Genomic DNA, 24,048 nt, shown 5'->3' with positions numbered 1-24,048 from the left:
ACCTCTGCAGCAAGTGCCGGGAAAGAGGACTTGACACTCGAATACAGTATCCAACCATATTTGAGAGTTTGGGAATAATTAGCAAAAAGCTCGGAAAAATCCAGGTGTCAAAGCCAGCCGCCGAAGTCAGAAGAGCTGGGCCGTGGTTTATATTCCAAATATATCATGGTAGACAAGAGCAAATCACAACCTAACGAATTCGCAAGGACAGCTTGACAGCCGGCACTTTTATCCTATGGGCAAGCTAGATGGAACTGAAAACGAGCACATCTAGTAACTCTGATCTAGGATCTCAAAAGCATTTAATATGATATGTTTCGTTGGAAAATATGGAACATACTAGTCTCCACGATCGAGCCAATAATCTACATGTGTGACAAGGTAACACTATACTGTAGCTCCAGAAATATAGTGCTTTTAATCGCTGGTCCACAAAAAGTTGGACCTCGGAACAAGCTCCCTAGACTAGCTTACCGTGGGGTAAATAGCATGCATCGCCAGCCATTACGTCGTTTGAGCCTCACTCTTATTTGATTTGGATAATCCTCAACGCTTACTAGGACGTCTCCAGGCGCGATTACACCGACCATGGCGGCGAAGTCAAGCGCCATACTCCGGCGGGCTCTTCTATATGGTATGGTGATCTCTCCATGCCTCAATTGGCAATCGCGGCGCACGCCTCGCATGTTTCGATTGAAGCTCGCCAAAACACTGGGAGTCACGCGGGCTGACACATGACAAACAGTCCCATCGTCCTCTCCACGAATGCTCACGAAATCCCTCTCCCTCAAGTCCGACAACGTGACGTACGACCTCGAAGACTCCGTGACCCCCAACGCCAAGCCCGAAGCGCGGCGCGCCCTCCGGGAGCACCTGTCCCAGCTGTCGTCGCGGCCGCCGTCCATCTCCGAGCTCGCGATCCGCATAAACGCCATCTCGACGCCGCACGCGCTCGAGGACCTGACCTCGCTCGCACCGCTGCCGCGCCTCGACGCCATCGTGATCCCCAAGGTCAACTCGGCCTCGGACCTCACGTTCGCGACCGACGCGCTGCGGCATCTGGCGCCGGAGCGCCATGCCCCGGGCGGCGGGAGCCCCGTGAAGCTGATCGCGCTGATCGAGTCGGCGCAGGCCATCATGAACCTGCGTGAGATCTGCTCTGCCTCGCCCTACCTCTCCGGGCTCATCTTCGCTGCCGAGGACTTTGCGTTGGATCTGAGCATTACGCGGACCCCGTCGCTGTCCGAGTTCCTATATGCGCGGTCCGCGATTGCTACGGCGGCGCGCGCGGCCGAATTGCCGAGTACCATTGATCTGGTATGCACGTCCTACAAGGGCGAGGAAGGACTCAAGAGGCTAGAGGAGGAATGTCAAGGCGGAAAAGCCATGGGTTTTAACGGGAAGCAGTGCATACACCCTTCGCAAGTGGAGACAGTGCAGCGGTTGTTTGCACCGGGGGATAAAGAGGTTGAGTGGGCGGTGCGGGTCGTGATTGCGGACGAGAAGGCGGCAAATGCCGGCAGAGGCGCCTGGACGCTGGATGGTGCCATGATTGATGCGCCGGTCGTGGGTAAGGCGAGAGCGATTGTCACCAAGGCTGAGGCTTGCGAAATAGATGTTACGAGCATAAGAGAAAAATGGAAAGAACAGGAGCCCGAATAAGCCGTGTCCCTAGTTTTCATGTCCTATGTACGTATGTTCAACCGACGAACTCTGTCATGTCTTACCAGGCGTCTAGCTCGTTATGTTATATCCATCAAAATTGCATGAACTGATTCGGTCGCCAAAACGTCGACATTTCATACCTTTCCTCTTCAAGGTCATCCACATGTTGCATGTCTCTCGGTACCTGCACTCTTATGGGCGCGAAACGACTCGTTTCATCACAAATAGCCTCCAGGCCTGTGGATTCGCCACATTCTAGATCATGTTGCCACCCACTGTTACCAAAGCCCGAGTTCAGGCGAATATCCTCCTCTTCAGCAGTGTGATGACTCTCGATTGTGCTGTAGCCCTGATAAGTAATACTGGGATGTGTATCCCTCGGCTGTTCATAGCTTGGATTTTCGATACTCGTCATGGCTTCTTCCGTGTATTGGCATGCTGGTTTGTCTTGGATTTCATGTTCAATTCTGGCGATATAGTCTGCCATTGTCTCTACCTTTCCAGGTAGCGGGTATGTTGATGATATGCTTTGTTTATGGTTAGTTGATGTTGTTGCTTGTCCTGTGTATAATGGTCTGGAGCTATCCCTTGAAGCATTTATGCTTTGTAAGGTCATACTTGTAGACGGAGTCACAGGGCGAGGAAGCCATGAAGCCGGTTGAATGTCTGAAAAGGCACTCTCATTGACAGGCATACAAGTCGTACAACAGGCACAATCTGTCGTAGAAGTACAGAGAGAAGTCTTGGCTTGAGTCTTGAACTGGTCTATCATCTTGTGGACTGCTGATATTTCTGCTTCGGCAGGGATATGTCTGTTTGTTGGAGGTGTTAATTCCATATGATCAGATGGTATGATCACAGTTGGCGCAGAAAGAATCGGAGGAAGTGGAGGAGGTGGCATGATGTCCCGAGATGCTACAGACGCCTTCTCGGCTGAACTCGACGATTGTATGTCTGAACGTCGTACATTGTTTGTCATATCGCTGAGAATGCAATGGGAATCTATCTTGCTTGGTATTTCACTTGATAGCCGTCGGCCAAGGCAGTTCTCTGCAGACCCTCTCAATCGCTCAAATTTGATACTTTTGTCGCCAGGTAGCTGAGTCTCCGGGTCTTCTCTCCTTGGATCGCTCATAGCTTGGCTGGTATGATTGTGATGACGGGGCAAACCCTCAACAAGGACATTGAAGCTATTTTTTGCTTTGCTTCCTTGTTGAGAACAACTTTGCCATTTTGGTGTAAAAGTCGCCTGCCAGCGCGCCATCAGTGACCGTGACGGATCTTCTGGGATTGTCGAGGTGCAATTTGGCCCTACACAATGACCTGAATCCGCTTTGTTTCCGATGTCAGTGGTCATTACAACTTTAGAGCTAATAGATTCAGCGCTCTCGTCTTGAATAGCCACATTGGCGGACTCATCATCATATCCAGAGATCCCGGTACCCTTGAAAATGCCAGTATCAACTAGTAGTTTTCGTATCGAGTCTGGAATATTGTTCTGTCGTATGGAGCTGCAGGAAGAAGTTAGAGACACTTGTCTCTCGGACTGGAATGGTGATCGGGTCGGACTTCTAGACCAGGTAAAATAGGTTGTTGTTTTACTAGCTTTGCTAGACTCTTGGCTCACGTTAGGGGCGCTGCGTACCGAACTCCCATCGGCATGGTCATAAGACCGCGATGATATCGCACCAGCATTAAGGAAAGTGTGTGGATAAATGGAGGCCTCGAGTGTATCTTGATCAGATTGACGGCCAAAACACTGTTCGGGAATTGCTCCGGGCACCCTCCCGCCCGCTATCAGTTCTCCCGGGCCTTGTTGGAGGATATGGTTATTTGAAGATGGCTTTTCCGGTAAGAAGAACGCCGAGATTTCTTCAATTTCTTTGTTCTGTCTTTCTAGCTCCTGTAGACGACGCTTAGACAGCTGCTTTGACGCTATATCTTGCTTCTTTTCTTGCAAAAACCGCATGTTGGAGAATGACAAATCACCGACTATTACCTATTATTCAATGTCCAGTAGGATTAAGTTCTCAGGACGTACCAGGTTTTATAGTGGCGTGGCGACCGTTCTTGAAAAGGCCAGGTCTCAGGGACTGGGGCATCTGAAGTCAAGTCAGCTCTTGTCAAGAAGTCCAGTGGGGAATAGGGATGACTTGCAGTGACACGTTCCCGTAGCACAACATCAGAATTGAAGTTTTTCATGACGTTCCTACTGGAGTGCAAAACTTTCTTCTTGTCTTCGTTCCTACGCTTTTTTGACGTGTGATGTGTCATATCGGCTCCATATGTCTTATGTTTGTGGGTTTCCTTTCTCGTATCGTATTTGTCTTTTCTAGTCTTGTACCTTGGTCTCCTTTCGAAGTAAACATATTCAGGGGTTGATGGTTGCTGGTGAGATGAATTATCATCACTTGCCACAGGTTTCTTTCGCACATCCCGCTGTTGCGTTTCATCATTCACATTCTGTTGTATTGAAAGCGGATCCGAAGTAGATGCTCTGTGATGTTGAGCGACACTGAGCAATGAACTATCATCTGAGATGTAGCGTTTCTTGCGTTGGTATCCAAGGCGGCTACGAGTAGCTGTAATAGGTGCAAACAAATCCTTGTTTCCGGATACCAAATGTTGAGGTTGCCATGAAGTTCCCCTGCGATACGATGACTCCCTCCAGATTTCGTCACCATAATCCTGGCTGGATTGTTTATGATGGGCGTTTGAATGATTTGCAACACCTACGGATCTTGCTGCAGTGTCAAGTCGCGGAATATTTGTGTTGGCAAGCCAATTTTGCACGAAATCATTGCTGGAAATTCTTTCTGAAGCTCGGTTCTGCTTGGTTGCTGTTGTGGCTCTATGACCCTCTGCTCTTACGTCGCGTTTCATATAGCCTTTGTCATGGGGGTCCTCATCGCACTCCATATTATCGATACCATGGCCCCGATGATGGTGTGTAAGTCGAACAACATGGGCAGCTTTAGACGAGTCATGATGACCCATAGCTCGGGCTTGATTGAAACAGGACAGGTGTAGAACAAGGTTAAGCTTTGTGCATCAAACGTGAAGCGCTTGTCATTTCTCCTAAGCGTTACGAAGACGCCTCGTACTTGCGGGGAACGATCCGCGATAAGAGCAATCCAAGTTCGAGGATCTGCTTGATGCATGTCGGAACAGATGTCGTTGGGATTGTCTCCACATGCGGCTAACATGGTCAGGGCATAACCCAGGATCGTGGTTTCCCTTGTCCATATCACGATGTGGTGACAGGCATGCAGAATTAGCGTTCCATTCGGCAAATAACTCCGAGAGGCTCTTGCCGAACCACGATCGATCAATCCCCTGGCCTTGTGAGTGGTCCTGAGCTGGGGTAGGAGGAGATATCCGCAAGTACATACCATCATATTGAAGCCTGACTTAAAGGTCCACCTGTGATTGGTGTCAGGAATGACAGCGCTTGGCTGATGGACAAATTGTTTGAGCACTTTTCTTTTTTTATTATTCCCTTTTTCGCGTCTCTGACCTTCCTTGAGATTAGTGAATCTGTTGATTTATGTATTGAACGCTAGGTGCATATTGTATCGCTTGGTCTACATGCAACGTTGGCAAGTAAAAAAAATTAAAAATTAAAACATCTTAGAGATGTCCTCCTGAGGTCTTAAAGTTGTTATGCAAGCAAACCACGTAACGCAAGCCCCCGCTCCATGAGCAACTTTTCTAGGAGATCTACTAGTCTAGCCAAAAGTTTGAATAAGGACGAGCTGCCTGGATTGGTCCCATTCGGGAAATCTGACACAGTTGACAACCCCTGTCACTATTTATAGTTGACTGACGTTTGGCTTGTGGCCAGCAGCACTAGTCCCAAAACTTTACCATATTTGGGTGCTTGGCTGTCATGAGGCTCTCATGACACACAGACTCCTGTCGCCGTGCATCCCTTGGCAATGGGACTTCTACCGATGGTGCTGTTCTACCTACAGAGCCGCATAAGGTATGAATATTACCCAGCCACGCAGGTCATGTGGGTCCAATCACCAAAAACACCCCAAGGCTGCCTCAAGATATCGCTCACCCATAACGACCAAGCCAGTCGTTCGTGAATCTATGGCGCGAAAAGCATCATCTGAACTTTGCCAGTGTATAGACCAACCTAGCTTCAAAACTGATACGTTAGAGAGTCCTGTTGGAGAATGGCTCACAGACGATCGTGGCCCAAGCTGTGTCAAACTAGTAGCTTTACCCGAGACGCAGTCCTGACAATCCAGTTCTCATCTTGGAGTTTACTATTCTTGTGATGCCATACCCATGCCCCGTGTATTCTTGAAATTAGAACTCACCGAATCAAGATTGCAACAAGGTTCCAATAGAACCCCAACTACATAGAGTGTAACCTCAGTATTGCTGGAAATGGTAGCGATCTCTTAACAACGATGTATATTGGCTCATGTAGGGCGCAATGGGTGTGATGCCGTTTGGCACGTTTCAGCCCTCCGAGTTCAAATACCAACTTCAATAGCTTACCAGTACTTGATTGGACAAGGCGAAACGAATGTATAGGCGTAAGCTATTACTTCAGCAGTAGTCGTTGTCGTCCAGTAGCTGCTCATTTTCATCATCCGGCTTTCCACCGAGTATGGGTTACTTCACAAATGGATGCGTGCCGGAGTACCACTTCATGAGGGTCGACTGCAATTAGAGTCTCGTACACTTGCCCTGCCATACTTTAGCTTTAAAAAAGCTTCATCATTCTTGGAACACATCTTGTGTCGAATTGAGCCGAGATCTTTCAAGCTCCTCACTCGTGAACCACCTCGCAAATTCATCCGAAGTCTAGAAAGTCCACGTCCCTAAACAGGGCCTCAGCCCCAGCTCGGGCACCCACACTGCCACACTTAGCCAACCCATACTATGATGTAGAATCACGTCGCGCTAGGAATAAGCAGATTGATTGGGGATTGATTTGGTGCTGGAGTGTCATTTCTGTGGATGGTTCAATAAAAGCCTCCCAATCTAGCCTCGGTGTTAATGGTACTAGCAGACCAGCCTATATCGACTCATTTTGTCGAATAAGGCCCAGATGCCGTAGTATATTCGATACTAATCCTATCTATCGGTTGGGGCCCTTCGACAAACCCGGTGTAAGCCCGCGCATGCGGCCCCTTTTAAGAGCCACTAATTAGAGCTCGACTTGCTGTATGTATCCAACAGCGTCTCACTCACAGAATGCGATGCGCGCGGAGGACATCCCTGTCGGTTTCGCATCTTGCAAGGACACCCTGTTCATTACGAACATTTGCTCGATATGTCCCTCAAAGACCGCCGATCCTCGGGTGTCTGGTGGGGTGGTTTCTTCATGAGTTGAGAGTCGATGGTGAGGGGTTTCAATGGCTGAGCGACTTTCAAAGTCCACTTCAGGATCGATGAGCACGCGGCCCTGGGACTCTGTCATGCCCCATGCTTGCCCATGCCTGCCACGTTCCTGGGCCAGTCTGTGTCAAGCCCTGCCTGCAAACGAAGACCCCACCAGTGACGCCAAAGCAATAAGTAGCTGTACTATGTACGGCGCTAGTTCCCGTCGCCAGAACGGACTTGTTCCTGGGTAAGGGCATCTGTAAGCTGTCAATCATCAATGTCTACCAGTATCATGCCGGGGATGAGACCATGCAGTATGCGCATCTTCAGGGGAAGCCAAGAAATACACTAGTTCAAAAGACGCCTTTCGTACAGTAGCTGCATCCCATCGCTGGATGGTTCTGTCGTAAGGCCGAAACTATCCACCATACCTCATATACCAAAAGCACCTTCAACAACATCTAGTCTAGACTAAGGTTGAAGCAATGTCGATTTAGCTGCTACAGTACAAAAAGGCCCAGATCAAGGACAATGGGCTGTAGTGAGACTATCGCATTGTCTAAAGTGTTTTTGATGCGGCAGGAACAACGTCAAGATTTCGCTGTCGACCATCAAACCAAAATCGAGTTTCTCTGACGATACTTTCCCATAGTGACATATTTTCTCATGCGCTTTCATCTTTGATCTGACAAGTTGGTTCAGTAAGTACCAGAGGTGGGTAAGATGAGTGGGCTCTGCGGAGTCCTCGGGGGTGTTTGAGCCAATTGCTATGCAGGCATAGTGTTTGAAATCCCATTTATCCAAGACTCGTCAGGCTGCTGGCAGCACAAACACTCCTCGGCAATAGCTGTCCTTTTCAAGCTCCAAGTAGTGCTTCAGCATTGTGTCTTCGCTGTCCATCTACCTAGTGTTTCTTTTTTGTGGAGATATGTTCGACTCTCTGTACCCCAGCGCAATGGGGCACCGTTTACATTGTCTGTGTAATGCCTGTTTGGAGGACCTACCCCGGCTGGGACACACACGCCAGCCAAAACGCTGAGTGGTGGTCGTTGACCGACGCCCGTGTGTACAAGATACCAGCGCTTTCAGTTTGTCAAGGCATCCTGGGTGTGGTCAGGAGTCTCGAGGGAAGCATATATATCAGACGGGATCGAAGCCATGGATTGCCCTCTAATATCCGTCACGCTTCGACCGAGCTTTGCAAACCAGTTCGAAGACACTTTTAGCATCTTGATTCCGGACTACAAACAGCATACGTGCCGATCTATAAACCCCACTACCTCTACTTCCAAGGACAGCGTCATTTCGCCTCTGTCTCCGTTCAACTCTTCTACCCGTCCCCGCCGGAGTATCATTGTTCGCCTCAGTTCGTGGAATCTGACTTACGGCCGTCACGTTTGCGCATCCGTCTTTCCGCCATAAGCACTACCACATATAGTACGCATTTGTCGACGCTACCACCATTAGCTGCAACGTTTGTAAGTCATTTTGTCTTATATGGCGTGCTTATACATCCCTTGGAAGAAGCAGTGCAGTTGGTCGACAGGGCTATACGTTTGATGTTGGACTTGAAGCTTCATCGACAACTTGCCCTGAACTGGCTTGGAATATATATTTTTGAGTCTAGGTTGCTCAAGCGCCTATCTACTTGGCCACATAGTGATATTGATTTGCTTGGCCCATTGCTAATCATGTGTGGAAAGTCCACTAGTCCTACCAGTCACGACACCAACAGCAGATATGTCGAAGCTTTTTATTGGGTGGGCATGCACTCACTTCACCAAGTATCATACTGTTCTACGTGCTAATCATTTATACGCGTGCAGAGGCCTTGCGTGGCACACTGAGGATGTCACATTGAGACAGAAATTTGAGGAGTTTGGTCCTGTTGAGGAGGCGGTATGACACCCTGGCTTTCTATATCTTGCCCTTGAAGAGCCTCTTGTTGTTGTCCCCGCACATGAAGAGGGAGGTTCTACAGACACAAGGCTGACCTAGGTTCTTTAGGTCGTGGTCAAGGACCGTGACACCGGTCGTAGCAGAGGTTTTGGATTTGTTCGTTACACCCAAGAAGACCACGCGCAAAGAGCCATTGCTACGATGAACAATGTTGAGTGAGAAACGGTGTCCCTGTTTCTAAAGAAGAGTTTTCTGACGACCACTAGGTTTGACGGGAGGACTATTCGTGTTGACAGAGCTTCCGACACTGGGCCACGGGGTGGTGCTGGAGGATTCAGCGGCCGCGGATCGTACCCAGCGGCAGGGGGTTATGGAACACCTTACGGTGCTCAGCCTGTTCCTGGGTATGGCATGCCTGCTCAGCAGATGTATGCGCCTGCGTATGGTCGCGGAGCCTACCCACCGCAACAAGCTGCCTACGGACAAGCTGCCCCACAAGGTAGATGAATACGCTGGATAGTAATGTATATCATTGGAAAAGCTGACCTGTTGAAGGGTATCCGGTTCAGGCACCTTATGGCTATGCAGACCACCAGCAACAGCAACAGCAGCAGGGTCCGCCGCCTCCAGGTCAGCCACCTCATTATTGAGCTCCCTCTGCAAATTTGTTCCATTCGACTTTACCTCGTACGACCTATGCAACGGGTCTCTGACGACTTTTCAGTCATCAGTGTGTATCACGCCATGTACTGATCTGCTGATTGGGGGTTCATGAATCAGGTAACGCGAGCAAAACTTGACGTGGTTTTCAATATCTCAGCTTTCTTTTTCTACTACATATCAGCTTGATCTGGATTGGGGGACTTTCCCTCAACGAGCTGTTGGAAATAATGAAGAGTATTTCCATTTCACAGTCATTAGGCGGCTTGTTTTACCTTCTAGGATTTATCATACCCACATTTGGGCCATGGTTTTTTATAACCAAGACACGATCTTTACTTACGACGTACATGAGTGTCAAAGGAGGATGTTGTGGCACATGGAAGTACACCTCATCACGTGTGGACGTACTCGCCGGCGTAAACATGCTCTAGCCAAGTGTCTCATTGGACTGGCAAGACTGACTTGCGAGGAAGTCGATAGCATGCATAAGGGGTCGAATAAAAAGCATAACAGCAAAATCTGTGAATCGTCCACTCTGTCATCCACGTGTTTGTAGATCCCAGGTGACACCAGAGACTAGTCTATTATGCTTTCTCGGTCTCTTCCTGCTCATCTACACTGCTGACTCTGCGAAATTCATGTGAAGGCGAATTGGGCTCATCGACCTCACTCCGGCTCTTCAGTCCTGCTTCAACGTCCCGGAGTCTATTGGATAGGTCTGTGACATGTTCGTCACCGCTTTCCGGGCTCAACTCATTCAGAGCCTTCTCCAAACCCAACAAGTAATCTCGATTCAGGCCACTCGGCCCCTCACTCTTCGAAATATGCTCTGCCAGCTGCTGCGGATCCTGTGGCCCCGTGAACTGGTCATTATCTGGCGTGCCGATGTACACCAGCGTCTTGATATTAGCGGATCCATCGGCGGGGTGAAAAGGCGTATAATGGATCGTGTACCCATTGATTTCCCGGATGTCCAGGTAATCTTTTACTTCCGCTACGTGCGAAGCCTCAATCCGGTATGCGACGCCCCATACTTTGTCTGGCGCCGAGGCATGTGCGTCGACAAGTGAGGACCAGAAAGAGCGCTCAATAAGCGTCACGACACGACCAGGAGCCTCAGGTGTGCCGCGATGGTCTTGGCTGTGATCGTGAGGTTAGTCAGGCTAATCTTATGGCTGAGATCCCAGACGTAATAAAGTTTGAGTGTACCTTGCCTGATGCCAAAAGTCAGCCAGTCTGCAGCCTTTGATCAACACCAATTTCTTTTTTACTCACTTGCCAGAACCTCCTCACGTATCCCGTGACCCAACCAGGAATCCGACGGTCTGTGTTGAGAGGTATGAGTATTATGAGTTGTATTCGTGAAAAGGACAACCGCGAAATGAACTAACCGAAATGTGGCGGAGGTTTCCATATCAGACTTCTGTATAGAGATATCAGCAATGCTGGGCACTGCCGTTGGAGTGAGTACTCTCAAGAGCATAGAACAACAACGAACCCGTAACCGAACAACCAGAACTCATCGGCACTGCCGTTGACGTCGGGCATATTGTGAGCAATACTGATAGGTCTAGGAAATCTTGACAATGGTAATAAGGACCCTCGTTGTCTAAATGAATTATAAGGTTTGCCAATGGCCTTTGGATTCACAGCGCCTTCTCTAACGTCGTAGTTATCGTTGTGCTGAGACGGAGGTAGCTGCCAGGCTGTTACGTTGTCAAACCCTTAGGTTAGTGAGATAACGCTAATATTTCCGATCTGGGGCATCACGTAAATCCAGTGATGTAGCACGCCAGACTACAATTTTAGTATCAATGTTCGTTTGGTAACGGTCAAACCAATGAAACCCATAGAATTATACAAAAGTTCAAATGCAGTTACGATTTATCCCTTATTATTTAAAACAACTCCTAGATTATTCGATGTCGACGAGATTGCAAACCTTGTCGAACCTATGCCCTTGAAACTGGGACTCGTCGTTATCCACTTGTAGCGCAGAGCAGGCCAGTGGACCGATTGATTCAATGCGATTACCAATCTCCTGACCGAGAGGCAACTAAGAGCGATGGAGAACACTTCACTAACATTAAACATGAACCAGTTGCTCGAGACGGTAGTATTACTTGCAGCTAATGGGTTTTCTTGGCAGTGGCCTAAGCATCCCAGTCGGAACCTCACACGATCAACCTTGGATACTCTCGTGCAGCTGACTGTTGGTATAAACATACTCCAATTATTCAAGCCCTTGTTTAAGTTATGGGAAGGACATAAACCAGCGCCACGTCTCGCAGATTGCAACGGAAGAAAGCCTTGATACCGCCTGTGCTCAAAACATATCTCGGTCTCGCGCAGAAGTACTCGGACTCGCTCCAAGCAGATACCTATCTTTCTCATGCGCATTGAGTGGTAGATGTCTCAGTTGTACAGCCTCTTTTGGTCGGTGTAGGAAAGTGTGGCCGATCGAGTCATCAGACCAAACGCGTATGACCCGGTGCGATGCAATGACAGATGCCCAATCCGACCCAAATTTGGCTGCATATAATAATCACTGCACTGTCGAAGACGGCCACCTTCGTTAATATTCAGCACTAAGAGCGACAAATACCGGGAGAACGGCAAGTCCATCTTCCCTGATTTCCGTGTACTGCCTCATCAGACATCAGAGCCCCACGTTTTAGGCCCCGTCCGCTGCGCAAGCTGGGAAATCCATCTCGGTCACGATTCTATCCGCGGGTAGAGGTCACAGGAGAACTACTTAGTTTGTTGTCAATATATCTCCAAATGAAGAGACCGAGTGGAATCTCAAGCCCTAGCCAAGATCTATACAAGGCGAGATTGTTGGCCAAATTTCACAGCCCTCTGCCAAGTACATAAAGCGGCGGCCCCTGCACCGAAAGGTAATCCGAATATTCGGGTTGAGCCTCAAGGAGCAAATCAACCCACTAACCAACCCGCTAACTTTCAGGATTCCTTTCCCCTTCCCTTTCCTCCAAGCCGACCCAATTCGCTAGAACTCCCTATCGGAATTACGCAAGGTCACAGTACATTTAAGTACTCCGTAATAACTTACTAACCTACGTATGTACTCCATTAAACTGCCCCTCCACATTGGACCCCTGGCGGATGAATAGGCTCCATTCTTCTTTGTTTGCGCTTCACAGCCTCAAGGAGACTCCGTGCTCCCAAGAAAGTGTGTTTGTTATATAGACTGACCCAAGTCGGATAGCACTTGATTTGACCTTTCTCTCTTTGTCACATATCAACCAATTCCCAACATGGCATACAACAGACCATACAACCCCGACGAGCTGCCCAGGTGAGTTTACCGTTACCCCGCCATCCTCGTTCCTCCTTGAGGGTAGGATGGGATATCTTGTCTTGACACATGGCGACAAGCTATGTCAGTCAGGCCGCACATCATTGCGCGCCCGACTGATGCCAGGTTTCGGTTTGTTTTTGCGCAACGCGCGCATATATAGCTGGGTATCAAGTTCAAGCATGCTGACAACTGTTTGTTTGCTTTCAGGTTCGCCGAACCGGAACCTGTACGTTGCCCTTAGGCGGTCGCTCCGCTGCTTCTTGCTTTATTATTTGGCATGCTCTACTGGAGCATACCGCATCACGTCTCTGAGTACAGCTTCAACTTACACACAACGCAGAAAGGCGGCGCCGCTCCTTCTTCCTCCAGATATGATAGTAAACCCCCGCCGCCGCTGCCACAGCAGCACGTGTCCTCAGGTCGGCCTCATCAAAACTCCGATCCTCGTCGACTGCAATCCTATGGCCACCCGGCCAACTCGCCCATGTCGCCGCCACCCCAGGCATCAGGTCCCCGTCCTTCTGCCCACAACCGCCCTCCCCCGAGCAGCAGGCCGCCGCCTTCGCCCGCTCCACAAGACGGCCACGATTCATCATTGTTGCCATTGTTCAGGGCAGTAGACAAAGATGGTAAGGCAAACAGCTCTCCCCCTAAGACACCCACGCGCGGAGCGGAGCAATACGGAAGAGAAAACAAGGCCATGGGTTTTGTGTTTCAGGCCACATGGCTGACGGAGTAATACAGGCACTGGACAGCTCTCCGAGAAGGAGCTCAGCGCCGCCCTTGTCAACGGCGACTGGACGGCCTTCGACGCACACACGGTGCGCATGATGATTCGCATGTTTGACAGTGACCGATCGGGTACCATTGGTTTCGAAGAGTTCTGCGGGCTGTGGTCCTTCCTGGCCTCTTGGCGGACGCTCTTCGACCGCTTCGACAAGGACCACTCGGGCAACATCTCACTCGAGGAGTTCACCGATGCCCTCATCGCCTTCCGCTACCGTCTCTCCACGCGCTTTGTGCGCCTCCTGTTTGACACGTACGACAAGCGCAACGAGGGCGTTATGAGTTTTGATCTGTTTGTCCAGGCTTGTATCAGCCTCAAGAGGATGACGGATGTGTTCAAGAAGTACGACGAGGATCGCGATGGATATATCACACTGAGCTTTGAGGACTTCCTGGAGGAAATCTTGAAGCAGTTGAAGTGAGCGGCGAATCTCGCGAATGATTGCTTCAGAAAGCATTGAGCTAGGAGATCAAGGCCGACGGAGCCGGATGATCAGTGCTCGGTTGTGGCTTGAGCTGTGCAAGCACTGCTTAGATGATATCGGACAGCAATCCTCAACATCTGCTCGGTGTGAAAGGATATACGTGCTCTTTTCTGGTTGCTAATGAGGAATGAAACGAAGCCTATAGATACCCTAGGATGCAGGGCAACGAGCCCCGTTTCTATCATGAACATGAGATTGAGCTAATGGGAGGGTGTGTTTTTGGTCTTCGGCTCGCATGATTTCACCATTATGTAGTGTGTCCTGTCTAATTTTCAGTCACACATAAGTGATGACTACACTTCACATAGACCTCTTTCACAAACGCCGTACCGGTTAGAGTAGAGTCCATTGTATTATGTGATTAACACTGATTAGGACGTAGATGCAAGGTGGATGTGGAGGGTTTAGAGCTGATATATATTCTATTCAAAATGGGAAAATGTGGTATCGTAGGTCAAGAAGATGTTCGCAGCTGCTCGCCCATTCAAGTTTAAGAGATACTTCCAGTAATACCATCCCCGTTTTTCATTACCATTTGCACACTGGCTAGCCAAAATAAATTCCTTGCTCGACAAATAAATAAATCATGCAGCCCCGCCCAAAATCAACCTAATGTGCACCAAAGAATTCCAATTCGTTGTCAAAACAGTCATATGAGCAGTCGTTTAGACCGGCGGTGCCCCAGAGTCTTGCCCTCTTTCAGCTGCTGACGGACTGCCGGTAAGATTTGCACATTCTCCTTGTCCTCCTCGCCTATGCTGCTCATCTTCGGCTTCGGCGGAGAAGAAGCCAGCACCATGCCGTCGCCCGTGACCAGGACATCTTCGCCGCTCTCCAGCCTCAGGACTTCGATCCTTCTATCCGTATCGAGCCCCAACCCGAGGGTACTGCTGCTTTTCCACGCTCTCGCCCGCTGATTCTGATTCTCGTCGTCGTCGTCATCCTTCTCGGACCCTACGATGCCTAGGATCTCTTCCCTCCCCCACCGCTTCGTCTTGAGGAGCCCCGTCCCAATGCCCCGGACATCCTTCTCCGCGTCGTGGGCCGAGATCCAGCACCTCGCGCCCAGCTTCCTCGCGATCTCGGCCCCGATCAGGGTCCCGGAGCATATGTTACCGCCGAGCCACCAGGGGTTGCTGATGCTATCCATGCAGTGGAGCAGGGCCGTCAGGGGCAGGGCCGCCTCGGATACCAGATGGGACGTCGCCCAGGGTGCCACGTAGTTGTAGGAGATGCCGTGCGGGGAGAAGAGTACGGAGATGGGGCGGGTTCCCGCCTGAGACATGGGGGATATCGTGCTTGTAGGGGAGCGCGGTGACGGGGACAGACAGCGGTTTAAAGCCGCAGGGTGATTTGGTGAGAGCGGCGACGAGGCGACTAGAGTTGACGCGGACTGTACAGAGCGGAGTGAGAGAGGTGAGATTGGCGGGCTTGGTGGCAGCGCGTGCATGTCGGTTGTCGAAACCGTGGACAGAAGCATGGGTGGGATCTTGGTCATGATGGGTGTCGCCGGTGGTGTTATGAGACCCGGCTTGGCGAGGTATTGTGTGGGTGGAGGTCGATATGTTATCCCCATGCCGCCATGTAGGCCGGCAATGTCCCGTTTCTGAGGAATCCATGACACCGTGACCTCGCCCGCCGGACCGCCGGGCGTCACCGGCGGTACTGCAATGCGGATGGTGGTGGACTTGCCCGCAATTCGTGAATCCTTATACGGCTCGACGGTCCGGATCTTGTTGCGGTCAAAGTACTTCCAGCTCTTTATCAAACGCGCCGAAGCAGGTTCGGCAAGAATGAGCGTTTTTGTGCCGGAAGCCGGCAGTTGACGCAATGTAGGCTCATTGCAATGATCACTTTTGGCCTGGGTGATAATGACCAAGTCTGGTTCAGGCAGCTCCGAAAGCGAGGCCACGCATGGTGGCGTTTTGTGAGTTGTAATTGAGAACTTGGAGTGGAAGATTTTGGATGGCCCAGTAATCCATGGATCAAGCAGGATCGTGAAAGGTTGTGGAATCACCACGGAACCTCTGGTAGGATCTGAACAGACCGGCTCGAATGAGAGCAGAAAGGATGCATCAGAGTTGAGATGCTTAACGGTCAACGCCATGGTCCTGCTATATGACCAGCCCCTTTACTGCTTCTCTCTATGGTAGCATGAGGAATCCAAGATTTAATTGTATGTGAAAAACTGGAGAGTCCAGGCACGTTCCTCTAGGAGAATAAGCAGACGCGTAAGAGGATCAAGTCTTATCAAGGTTCGGGAGACAAATTGAGATCTTGGCTATGTTGTACTCCCCTGTAATAGTTGGGATCACAAAGGAAGCACGAGCTCAATGACGAGCACAGTGGCGAGCACAATGACAAGCTCAGTCAAACGGGTACGAGGAGCATACGTGGGGAAAACGAATGGTCGAGAAGGAGAGGAGGGTATCACCAGGCAAATTGATGTTTCTCATGTTCCATTTCAACACATCCAGTGGCTCTGTGATGAATGACGATGTGCCCATTTGTGACATTGTGCCCATAAACAACCGATCTTAGCTCCATATAGCCCGGTTGAGCCGTGCAAGTTTTATGGAGATAAGGGAAGAAGAGACGGAAGGCGATGCCTCATTTGGACCAATGTTTCAATCTGTGGAAGGTTGAGGCGAATTTACGGCTGCTGGTGCCAACTTCAATTGGCGCCAACTTTTAGCACAATCGGCTCGATGGAAGAGTGGCTGAGCTAGAGCACCATGATTCGCTCGCATCCGCTGGGGAAGATGGAGGGACATAGACCATTAGTTTGGTGGCTTGCTGCAACGCCAATTTTCCAATGCCTTACGAACTCCTTCGTCTTCAGCTCGTTCATCAGGTCCCCTAAATCCGATGTTGCTGGAAGCCACCAAACTAATGGTCTATGTCTCTCCATCTTTCCCAGACAGTGCTGTGGAACATGGAAACCCAGTCTCGTAAGACAAAGCATGCGTGGTTCCGACCGTCCACGAGTCGTATTTGTGCTCGCTTCCATCATCCGCAGCGAAGTGATGCGTCTTGCATAGTACTTCCTTCGGCTGTGGCGCCAAGGCATTGCCTTCATCGGGTAATGTCAGGATAGAATGCTGACCTGTTTGAGACCTACGAGACTAGACAGTAACCGTTAGCTACAATTTTGCGAACGTATTCAGGGTGAAAAACGGAACTTGACATTCATGTCAGGCTCAACCCGTTGATATGATTCATGCCAATTGCCTGCCGCTCCCGCTTCCGATGTTCACAGGCACATGTCTTTAATAGATCTGGTACACCACGGTTCAAGAAGCGTCAACCCCGCAACCTGGACTCGATTCCATGCTATCGGAGCCGGGCTCCCAAGATCAGGCACTGCATCGCCTGCAAAGGCTCTTGATATTATGCAGCAAGATCCAGTATATCATGGTACCACTCAGGTCTACAAGGGTGCGCCCATGAATATGGAGCGATGAGTTCAAGTATTTTCGCACACCTCTATCGGCAATCTACCCGATAAGGCTGTCTTCCTCAACACAGTACGAGGAATTCTTCGAGGCTTTGCAGCAACGACGGATTTCCGAACATGCTGTTTGTTCCCGAGTTGATGGAGATACACCTAGACGCAATAACATTTGCACAGTGAGAGATCCAGATGACTGGGCGTAGCCAATAAACTCCACTTCATAACAGAGTCTGGCGTGGTATCTGCATCTGATATCCGTACTGTTTCCATTGTCCCCGATGAGAAAATTTCCTCACTATTTGTATGTTTTGGAAGCTGGTCGCTGGGGTGAGTTGTATCATTTGCCAGGAGAGCCGCAAATTCCTGGTCAGGGCGTTTGGGAGAGACAAATTGAGCATCTCAAAAGCGTAATCCCGGTAGACAGGTTAGCCTTCTTCATGATGACTTCACAAGGGAACTGTTCGTCAAGGGTGTCACGAGCTGGGCTTGTATCATCGGGTTTATGGGAGCCTACCTTTGTCTGCGGCTCAGAATGTAGCGGATAAGATGCTAATGCTGCGAATATCTGGAACTGCTATCTACCAGGCCGGACAGCCTTGAAACCGCACGCACCAGGCGCGAGCGAAAATGCCATTGTGGCATAACCGATCTATCTGGTATCGGTACGTGTGGTAATACAAGGCGTATTTGTCGAACGCTGGCCCTACCATGGTAGAGCGGATAGTAGTGAGGACCGCGTATATAGAACTTATAGTGCAAATGATCATGTACGTACTTGGGCGAGACTTTTGAGAGACGACTTCACCATGGCCCCAAGATGATGACCACAGAAGTCTCAGCAGTCAGGTCGAGGCGAATGTGGCAATGATATTTTCGAAAACCGAAGGATGTTTCGTTCAAGGGACCCTCAACGGTGCCCAAGACAACGTCGACAAATTTCGACGTCATCTCACTCAGCCCATTGACATTCAATGATGTTCCCCACATAGGTGTTGATGCTTCACAAGGACCAAGTGAAGTTTCTGCTTTTCGTACATCATCAATTGATACGTTCGGAGTTCTGATGTTTAACAAGATCTTGAGTTGATGTTCGACCGATAGCTTCATCCTAGGACTAGTATATCGATAAGGAGCTTTCCGATCTTGGCAAACAGCTTCATCATCTTCAGTGGAGATAGTCCTCCATCATGTTGGACCCTGAAAATGAGGGGCCGACCTAGGATTCGTGAATCATATCGATAGAGCTCTTATCGATGGAGCTGGAGCATCTACAGTTGGGCTGTGTACACTTTGTACCGACTTCTTGTAGCTATATCAACCCTGGGGTTTCTGTTTGCACTGTTAAACTCATCTCAAATAACCTTGGACTTCAGAGCATAATTCTTCCCAAAGATCTTGAGATTCCCGACGTGGAACCCAAAAGCCATGTTCCATTGCCGCCCTTATTGGTATGACTAATGCTAAAAACACTCGCAGTAGCTCGAATCCCCGCTGCGTCCACTCACTAACGGTCCATGTTTCTGCAACCCAACGCCTCGCCAAGTCGAAAATAGCCTGACCAAGCAAGCCTCGATTACATACGGTTGGAAAACTGGCCAAATTCGAAACGTATATAATAACCTGTACTCTTTGTAGTTCTGACTAACGCGTTTCTAATTATCGCTGCTCGCATAAGTCTCGATTTTGGGGAATTACAGAATTCAATGTTCTTCAGGGCTTGTAACTGCCACTTAATTTTCCCATCTTCTGCCGTTGACCCACCGAGAGGACTTGCCGAGGGGGACATGGTCGCCGGAAACGCCATGGATAAGGTCTTCGGCTTAGGCGTGTTTAGCGCTGGGGATTTTAAATTTCTGGCAGCCGAAATTTCCCATCTGCGTAAGAGGGATGGAAAAGCGGTGTCTTGGGTAAATTGTGAGACGGTGAATTCAAAGCCATGTCAATCATATGAGTGGTCGGTCAGTTGAGTGCTACTTTTCTGATTTTCGCCTAGCTGGCACCCGAGCCGCTGGATAGAAGAATTTGGGCCATTCAAGTGAGAACATGTGAACATGAAGCTGACTAGGATCTGTTGACTGTGACGGATTTTAGCTGCCCCGCCATCCTACAAGCTCTTCAGTTTGAAAAAATGCGAGCTGGCGCTAGAGGGCAAAGATGATGAGAATCCACCTCGTCACTGCGCTTCGGTGTCGTTGTATTGGTTGGTCTGGTGCTTGAATCAGCGGAGCAGTCGCGGCTTGAAGCCCGTGCTTCCCATAATCAATTTGCAAAGTGGAGTTGGTGCTGCTGATACGGGTTGGAGCTTTATCAGAGATGTGCTTTTATCTTCAACCGCGGGGTCTACGTTTTGAGCTGGCTATACTTTGAACAGGAATGTTGGGAGCTTGAATTGAGCTGAGCTTGAGCTGAGCTGAGCTGAGCTTCATGAGCTCCAAGCTCTGTGCGAGTTGTACTTCTGAGACTACCCGGAGTGGCATCACTTGAGTCGTGGACAAGTATCACGACGCCGCAAGGACGCAATAATGAATCAAATGATCTTGTCCCAAGGAAAACCCCTCCAAAGAGCCCCGGGGCAGATGTCTCCTTCAGTCCTTCTGAAGCTCTTCCCCCCTAGTCCATTCAGATACACCCCACTTGCGCCAGCCATTATCCCCTCAGCCGATCCTTGATCGAGTCAGAAAGGAAGCTGGCTGAGCAATCTTTGTGTAATGAGCCAATAACGGGCGCTGTATAGGTCTCTCTCATCTTTGGTACATGGTGCGAACTAGTCCACTGTACGTGTGCGCGTTGTTGTGCGTGTGCTGACTGAGCTGAAGAGGTCCGAATGCTTACAGTACTCGGGCTGTGCTTCGAGTAGCCCTGATTGTTGCCCTCGTCGTTCGGATGAGCCAACAGAACGGCACAGTGATATTGCCAAAGCTGTTGTCTACCATGTGTTCTTGGCCAAGAAGGCATTGCCTCTAATACCAGTCTAGCATGGCATTTCATTCCGCATGTGTAATTGCTAACCTAGTCCTGTGGATAAGAGTAGTAGTGTACAGTAGAGTAATTAACGAACTGCATACTCAAGGTACCACCAGTACGGGGGACAGGGTGGGTGGTCTTGTGTGTCTGCCGCTGCTCTTGGAACTCGGTTGAATTACGTGCCAGCCCGTAACTTGGGTACTTACTCTACTGCAACAATACATACATACATACATACACACATACATACAATACAGACTTGGACCCAGCCGACAGAAGACCCGAACACCCCCCGAGTTCAGGTCAGGATTTTACTGCTTTCAGTTAACACAATACTTGATTTGAGCGCCGTCTGATTTCCGCTCTGTTCAATGCCCAAGGGCCCCCCCACGACGAGCCTGCCTCTACAGCTCGAGTTTTCCCACAATTTGAATCAGTGAGCGGGCGGTTCACCAACTTCCACTTCCCCCTCCATTATCTCTTCGAAACGCTGCATGTAACACTTCCCTCGGTCAACGATAGTACCTCAGCCTTCGGAAGTCATTGCAACTGCTTCCTCTTGCCCACAATCATTCCACCGTCTCCCCCCCAAACAGTATTGTGTACTTTTTCTCTTTCCACCAACATACCACCTCAAATGCGAAAACCCGACCAGGTCACGACGACAACCATAGGTCCCGATTGCTATCGTCCTCCCTACGCCCCAACTGCACTTGCAGCTTATCGCAACACCAATCTCACCTGCTCGATCCCGATCCCCCGCCTAAGCATCGTCCTCGCTCAGCGCATGGTGGGGTTTGGCTGAATCGAATCGAACCGACCTGGACTGGACCGATCTGAATTTTCCAGCATAACGATCACGATGCCTCAACGACAGTCGCTCACCTCCTCATTCTCAATCACCGATGCAAACAACGAAGTCGTCTGCCCACTGCGAAATCAAGATGGCTCCAGTTGCCGCAAGCGATGCATTGGTGTAAGTTGCTGACGTTTCCATCCAATCCAATCCAATCCAATCCCATCACCACCTGGGCCTGAGCTACAGCTAGCTATAGCTGCGATAAAGCTATCGCCGTCCGAGGCAAACCAAGAAAGAAAGAGAGAATTGAGCGGAGCTTGCAGATCCAATTTCTCGTCCCGTTCATTCATTCACTCAGTTTACCTAACATGACCCTTAACCCAATAGGAAAAGAGATACCGCTCTATGCAGGAGCACATCCGACGAGCACACCCCGAACACTACATACCGAAGCTCCCCGCAACCGAGGAGAGCTTCCTTCTGATGATTAACACCCCGCCGCAAGATAGGTCCCAACTTCAGCAGCAGCAGAACAATGCCAATGGCGGTGCTATGAACGGTGGCATGAACGGTGGTATGCCCCATGGCAATCATGCCGTACAGCCCATTGTGCCTCCGAGAGGGTACCAGCAGATGAACCATACTCATGCATATTTCCGAGACGACTCAGCCGCCCCCGACACGCCCAGAGGCCTGGCAGACTTTGCTGGCGGCGCGATGCTGCCCACCGAGAGTGCTGCAGCTGCTTTGGCACAGCTGGGACAAGCACAAAGGATGGATTCAGGCTGGGATTCTGGCGAGGTAGGCTTCTTTCCGCTCGAGGTATTTTCCGGTCAAGGAAAGCTCTAATTCAAGGACCAATGGCAGGAATGGCAATCTGATACCGACGGGCCTCGAATTCCCAGGAGCACCATCGAGCTCCCGCCCATTAATAACATCGATCCTACGAGCGAACCTTTCCCCTCTATGAATTCCGTCCGACAGCAACAAAGAGACTTGTTGCCGTCTATTCTTTCTAACTCACCGCCTGCTGGGCGATCATCTACACTCCCTCCTTTGCAACGACCGCTCGGTCCTAACCGACGCAGAAAGCAATCCGTCACCAAGCCAGGGCACAAGAAGCAGAAGTCCAGAGGACAGCAAGCGGCCGACTGGCTGAGGAGAATCCAAAATGATGACCGTATGAAACCTGGTGGCCTTGATCGTAAGGCTATGTCCGTTGAACCTTCCACAGACTATGGAAAGCGTTGGGAGGACCTTATCGATGCAGCCGCGTCAGCAACTGAAGACATAGAGGATGATAGAACTCCTGTGGGTTTCCACCCTTTTGGGATCGATCCTGTCTTACTGACATACCAGGTGCCGCAATCACCTATCTCCATGCATCGTGCATCCATGCCTCCCTTCCCTCATAATAACGTCCAGACCTATCATGGCTACCAGGCCTCGCCCCTGCAGCAGGCTCTGACTCCTCCTTCCTTTCATCAGGAGATGCCCGAGCCTTTCCCCAGTGTGGAAAGCGGCGAGAGCGGCGACCAGTTTCACATCGGAGCTACCGGGCTCTCAGACTCCTCCCCGAGCTACTCATCCCAAGACGTTCATATATATTGCGCTGCGTGCCAGAAGAGCTCCAAGCTCAAGGAGTCTTATGCATGCACAGAGTGCATCTGCGGTTTGTGCCGCGAATGCGTCAATGTACTGATGGAAGAGCAGGGTGCCCGAAGGAAATGCCCGCGCTGTGCTACTATTGGTGGCCGGTTCAAACCATTTCAGCTGGACATCCGATGAGAACTCGCCCCAGCACAACGCGCGCCCTCGCTCGAGCGGTTGAACGTCATCCGCTATTTAGATCCCCTTCTTCAGGCTATACCGTAGCGTACCTATGGCCTGGTTATTTTTGGTTTCAGGATCGGATGACGGTGAATCACACTCCAACCGTGCCAGGCATCTCATTTTCATGAACAAACAAGCTAGCTCTGATTCTATGCTTACTTCTTTGGATGCCCCATACATCGGCGAGCCCGCTGCAATCTATGCGCGTTGAACACAATGCTGGGGAGGCTGGAACACGATTCATCAGAACTGAATACACATTCACAGCGGCATCACCTCATCAGTGCCGAGAGACTTGGCCATGGCTATGGCGAGGCTCTTTTTCTTTTGCACTACAACACAATGATCAGACAGTGATCACTTCTACGGACTCAGCAGCGAATGAATGCCCTTTTTCCTTGCTTTTCTCTTCGACTCTTTCATTTGCACGGCGGGAACTTTTCGCCGCCAGTTAGACCACTTTTCTACGAGGATTCATTACACTCGAGGGTATAAGGAGTTAAAAACGGATCAATGATATGGGGAGTTTCTTTACTGCACAGCCCTTCTGCTTACAGGGTTTTTGGTGTCATGGGATCTGATTTCATTGCATGGTTTCGGACACGAATTTTCACCAAGGAGCGATACTTGCATAAGGCTCATTGCAAGCCACAGATCTCTATGTACCTTTGCAGCCGGTGTGTTGCGATATAAACGGTATGACAGGACATGATGTAGAGACGCGTTTGGACGCTTATATAGTCTTGATGAATGAGAATCACTGAATGACAAACTCGAAGCTCTTACTGTGATGACTGGAAGTTAGCTGGATGGTAAACTAGAATCAAAGATGACT

General features: G+C 50.0%; 7 protein-coding genes across 7 annotated transcripts; 4 read left to right on the top strand and 3 right to left on the bottom strand.

Moving 5' to 3' along the window:
* Positions 1-588: 588 nt before the first annotated feature.
* Positions 589-1,662, top strand: BKA67DRAFT_661488 (Pyruvate/Phosphoenolpyruvate kinase-like domain-containing protein; the record flags this gene model as incomplete). The annotated part of the gene is made up of 2 exons (XM_046107819.1): positions 589-634; positions 746-1,662. The coding sequence occupies 2 exons, from the start codon at positions 589-591 to the stop codon at positions 1,660-1,662; spliced, it is 963 nt and encodes a 320-aa protein (XP_045955028.1).
* A 47-nt stretch (positions 1,663-1,709) lies between these two features.
* On the bottom strand, positions 1,710-4,760 carry BKA67DRAFT_366739 (uncharacterized protein). Its single transcript, XM_046096456.1, has 3 exons — positions 3,823-4,760; positions 3,707-3,767; positions 1,710-3,657 (listed from the first exon to the last, which is right to left on the bottom strand). Exons 1-3 carry the CDS (start codon positions 4,660-4,662, stop codon positions 1,757-1,759), a joined length of 2,802 nt encoding a protein of 933 aa, XP_045955027.1. The 5' UTR covers positions 4,663-4,760; the 3' UTR covers positions 1,710-1,756.
* A 3,733-nt stretch (positions 4,761-8,493) lies between these two features.
* Positions 8,494-9,731, top strand: BKA67DRAFT_365772 (uncharacterized protein). Its single transcript, XM_046096454.1, has 5 exons — positions 8,494-8,771; positions 8,838-8,910; positions 9,019-9,125; positions 9,177-9,409; positions 9,466-9,731. The coding sequence occupies exons 1-5, from the start codon at positions 8,752-8,754 to the stop codon at positions 9,558-9,560; spliced, it is 528 nt and encodes a 175-aa protein (XP_045955026.1). The 5' UTR covers positions 8,494-8,751; the 3' UTR covers positions 9,561-9,731.
* Positions 9,732-10,157: 426 nt separating this feature from the next.
* On the bottom strand, positions 10,158-11,121 carry BKA67DRAFT_538547 (ChaC-like protein; the record flags this gene model as incomplete). Its single annotated transcript, XM_046100483.1, has 5 exons — positions 10,158-10,713; positions 10,783-10,787; positions 10,849-10,898; positions 10,965-10,996; positions 11,072-11,121. 5 exons carry the CDS (start codon positions 11,119-11,121, stop codon positions 10,158-10,160), a joined length of 693 nt encoding a protein of 230 aa, XP_045955025.1.
* Positions 11,122-12,500: 1,379 nt separating this feature from the next.
* On the top strand, positions 12,501-14,136 carry BKA67DRAFT_365721 (uncharacterized protein). The gene is made up of 4 exons (XM_046096453.1): positions 12,501-12,889; positions 13,100-13,118; positions 13,233-13,521; positions 13,637-14,136. Exons 1-4 carry the CDS (start codon positions 12,849-12,851, stop codon positions 14,098-14,100), a joined length of 813 nt encoding a protein of 270 aa, XP_045955024.1. The 5' UTR covers positions 12,501-12,848; the 3' UTR covers positions 14,101-14,136.
* A 676-nt stretch (positions 14,137-14,812) lies between these two features.
* BKA67DRAFT_661483 (uncharacterized protein) lies at positions 14,813-16,270 on the bottom strand (the record flags this gene model as incomplete). The annotated part of the gene is made up of 1 exon (XM_046107818.1): positions 14,813-16,270. One exon carries the CDS (start codon positions 16,268-16,270, stop codon positions 14,813-14,815), a length of 1,458 nt encoding a protein of 485 aa, XP_045955023.1.
* A 4,829-nt stretch (positions 16,271-21,099) lies between these two features.
* On the top strand, positions 21,100-23,274 carry BKA67DRAFT_366202 (uncharacterized protein). Its single transcript, XM_046096455.1, has 5 exons — positions 21,100-21,557; positions 21,768-22,181; positions 22,248-22,560; positions 22,615-22,691; positions 22,740-23,274. The coding sequence occupies exons 1-5, from the start codon at positions 21,444-21,446 to the stop codon at positions 23,166-23,168; spliced, it is 1,347 nt and encodes a 448-aa protein (XP_045955022.1). The 5' UTR covers positions 21,100-21,443; the 3' UTR covers positions 23,169-23,274.
* The last annotated feature ends 774 nt before the right edge of the window (positions 23,275-24,048 follow it).

Source organism: Truncatella angustata (assembly GCF_020726525.1).
Source record: "Truncatella angustata strain MPI-SDFR-AT-0073 chromosome Unknown BKA67scaffold_7, whole genome shotgun sequence".
In the NCBI taxonomy this organism is placed as follows: Eukaryota; Fungi; Ascomycota; class Sordariomycetes; order Amphisphaeriales; family Sporocadaceae; genus Truncatella; species Truncatella angustata.
The sequence above is the reverse complement of the archived record's forward strand: the minus strand, read 5'-3'. Positions and strand labels throughout refer to the sequence as shown.

Bases quoted from the DNA above. Each gene is read 5' to 3' on its own strand.
- BKA67DRAFT_366739 (XM_046096456.1), bottom strand. From the start codon at position 4,662: ATGGGTCATCATGACTCGTCTAAAGCTGCCCATGTTGTTCGACTTACA. The intron at 3,768-3,822 runs GCAAGTCATCCC...ACTTGACTTCAG, and splicing joins TGCTACGGGAACGTGTCACT to ATGCCCCAGTCCCTGAGACC. The intron at 3,658-3,706 runs GTACGTCCTGAG...AATAGGTAATAG, and splicing joins CCACGCCACTATAAAACCTG to TCGGTGATTTGTCATTCTCC.
- BKA67DRAFT_365772 (XM_046096454.1), top strand. From the start codon at position 8,752: ATGTCGAAGCTTTTTATTGG. The intron at 8,772-8,837 runs GTGGGCATGCAC...ATACGCGTGCAG, and splicing joins ATGTCGAAGCTTTTTATTGG to AGGCCTTGCGTGGCACACTG. The intron at 9,410-9,465 runs GTAGATGAATAC...GACCTGTTGAAG, and splicing joins CGGACAAGCTGCCCCACAAG to GGTATCCGGTTCAGGCACCT.
- BKA67DRAFT_366202 (XM_046096455.1), top strand. From the start codon at position 21,444: ATGCCTCAACGACAGTCGCTCACCTCCTCATTCTCAATCACCGATGCA. The intron at 22,182-22,247 runs GTAGGCTTCTTT...GACCAATGGCAG, and splicing joins CAGGCTGGGATTCTGGCGAG to GAATGGCAATCTGATACCGA. The intron at 22,561-22,614 runs GTATGAAACCTG...AACCTTCCACAG, and splicing joins GAGAATCCAAAATGATGACC to ACTATGGAAAGCGTTGGGAG.
- BKA67DRAFT_365721 (XM_046096453.1), top strand. From the start codon at position 12,849: ATGGCATACAACAGACCATACAACCCCGACGAGCTGCCCAG. The intron at 13,522-13,636 runs GTAAGGCAAACA...GGAGTAATACAG, and splicing joins CAGGGCAGTAGACAAAGATG to GCACTGGACAGCTCTCCGAG.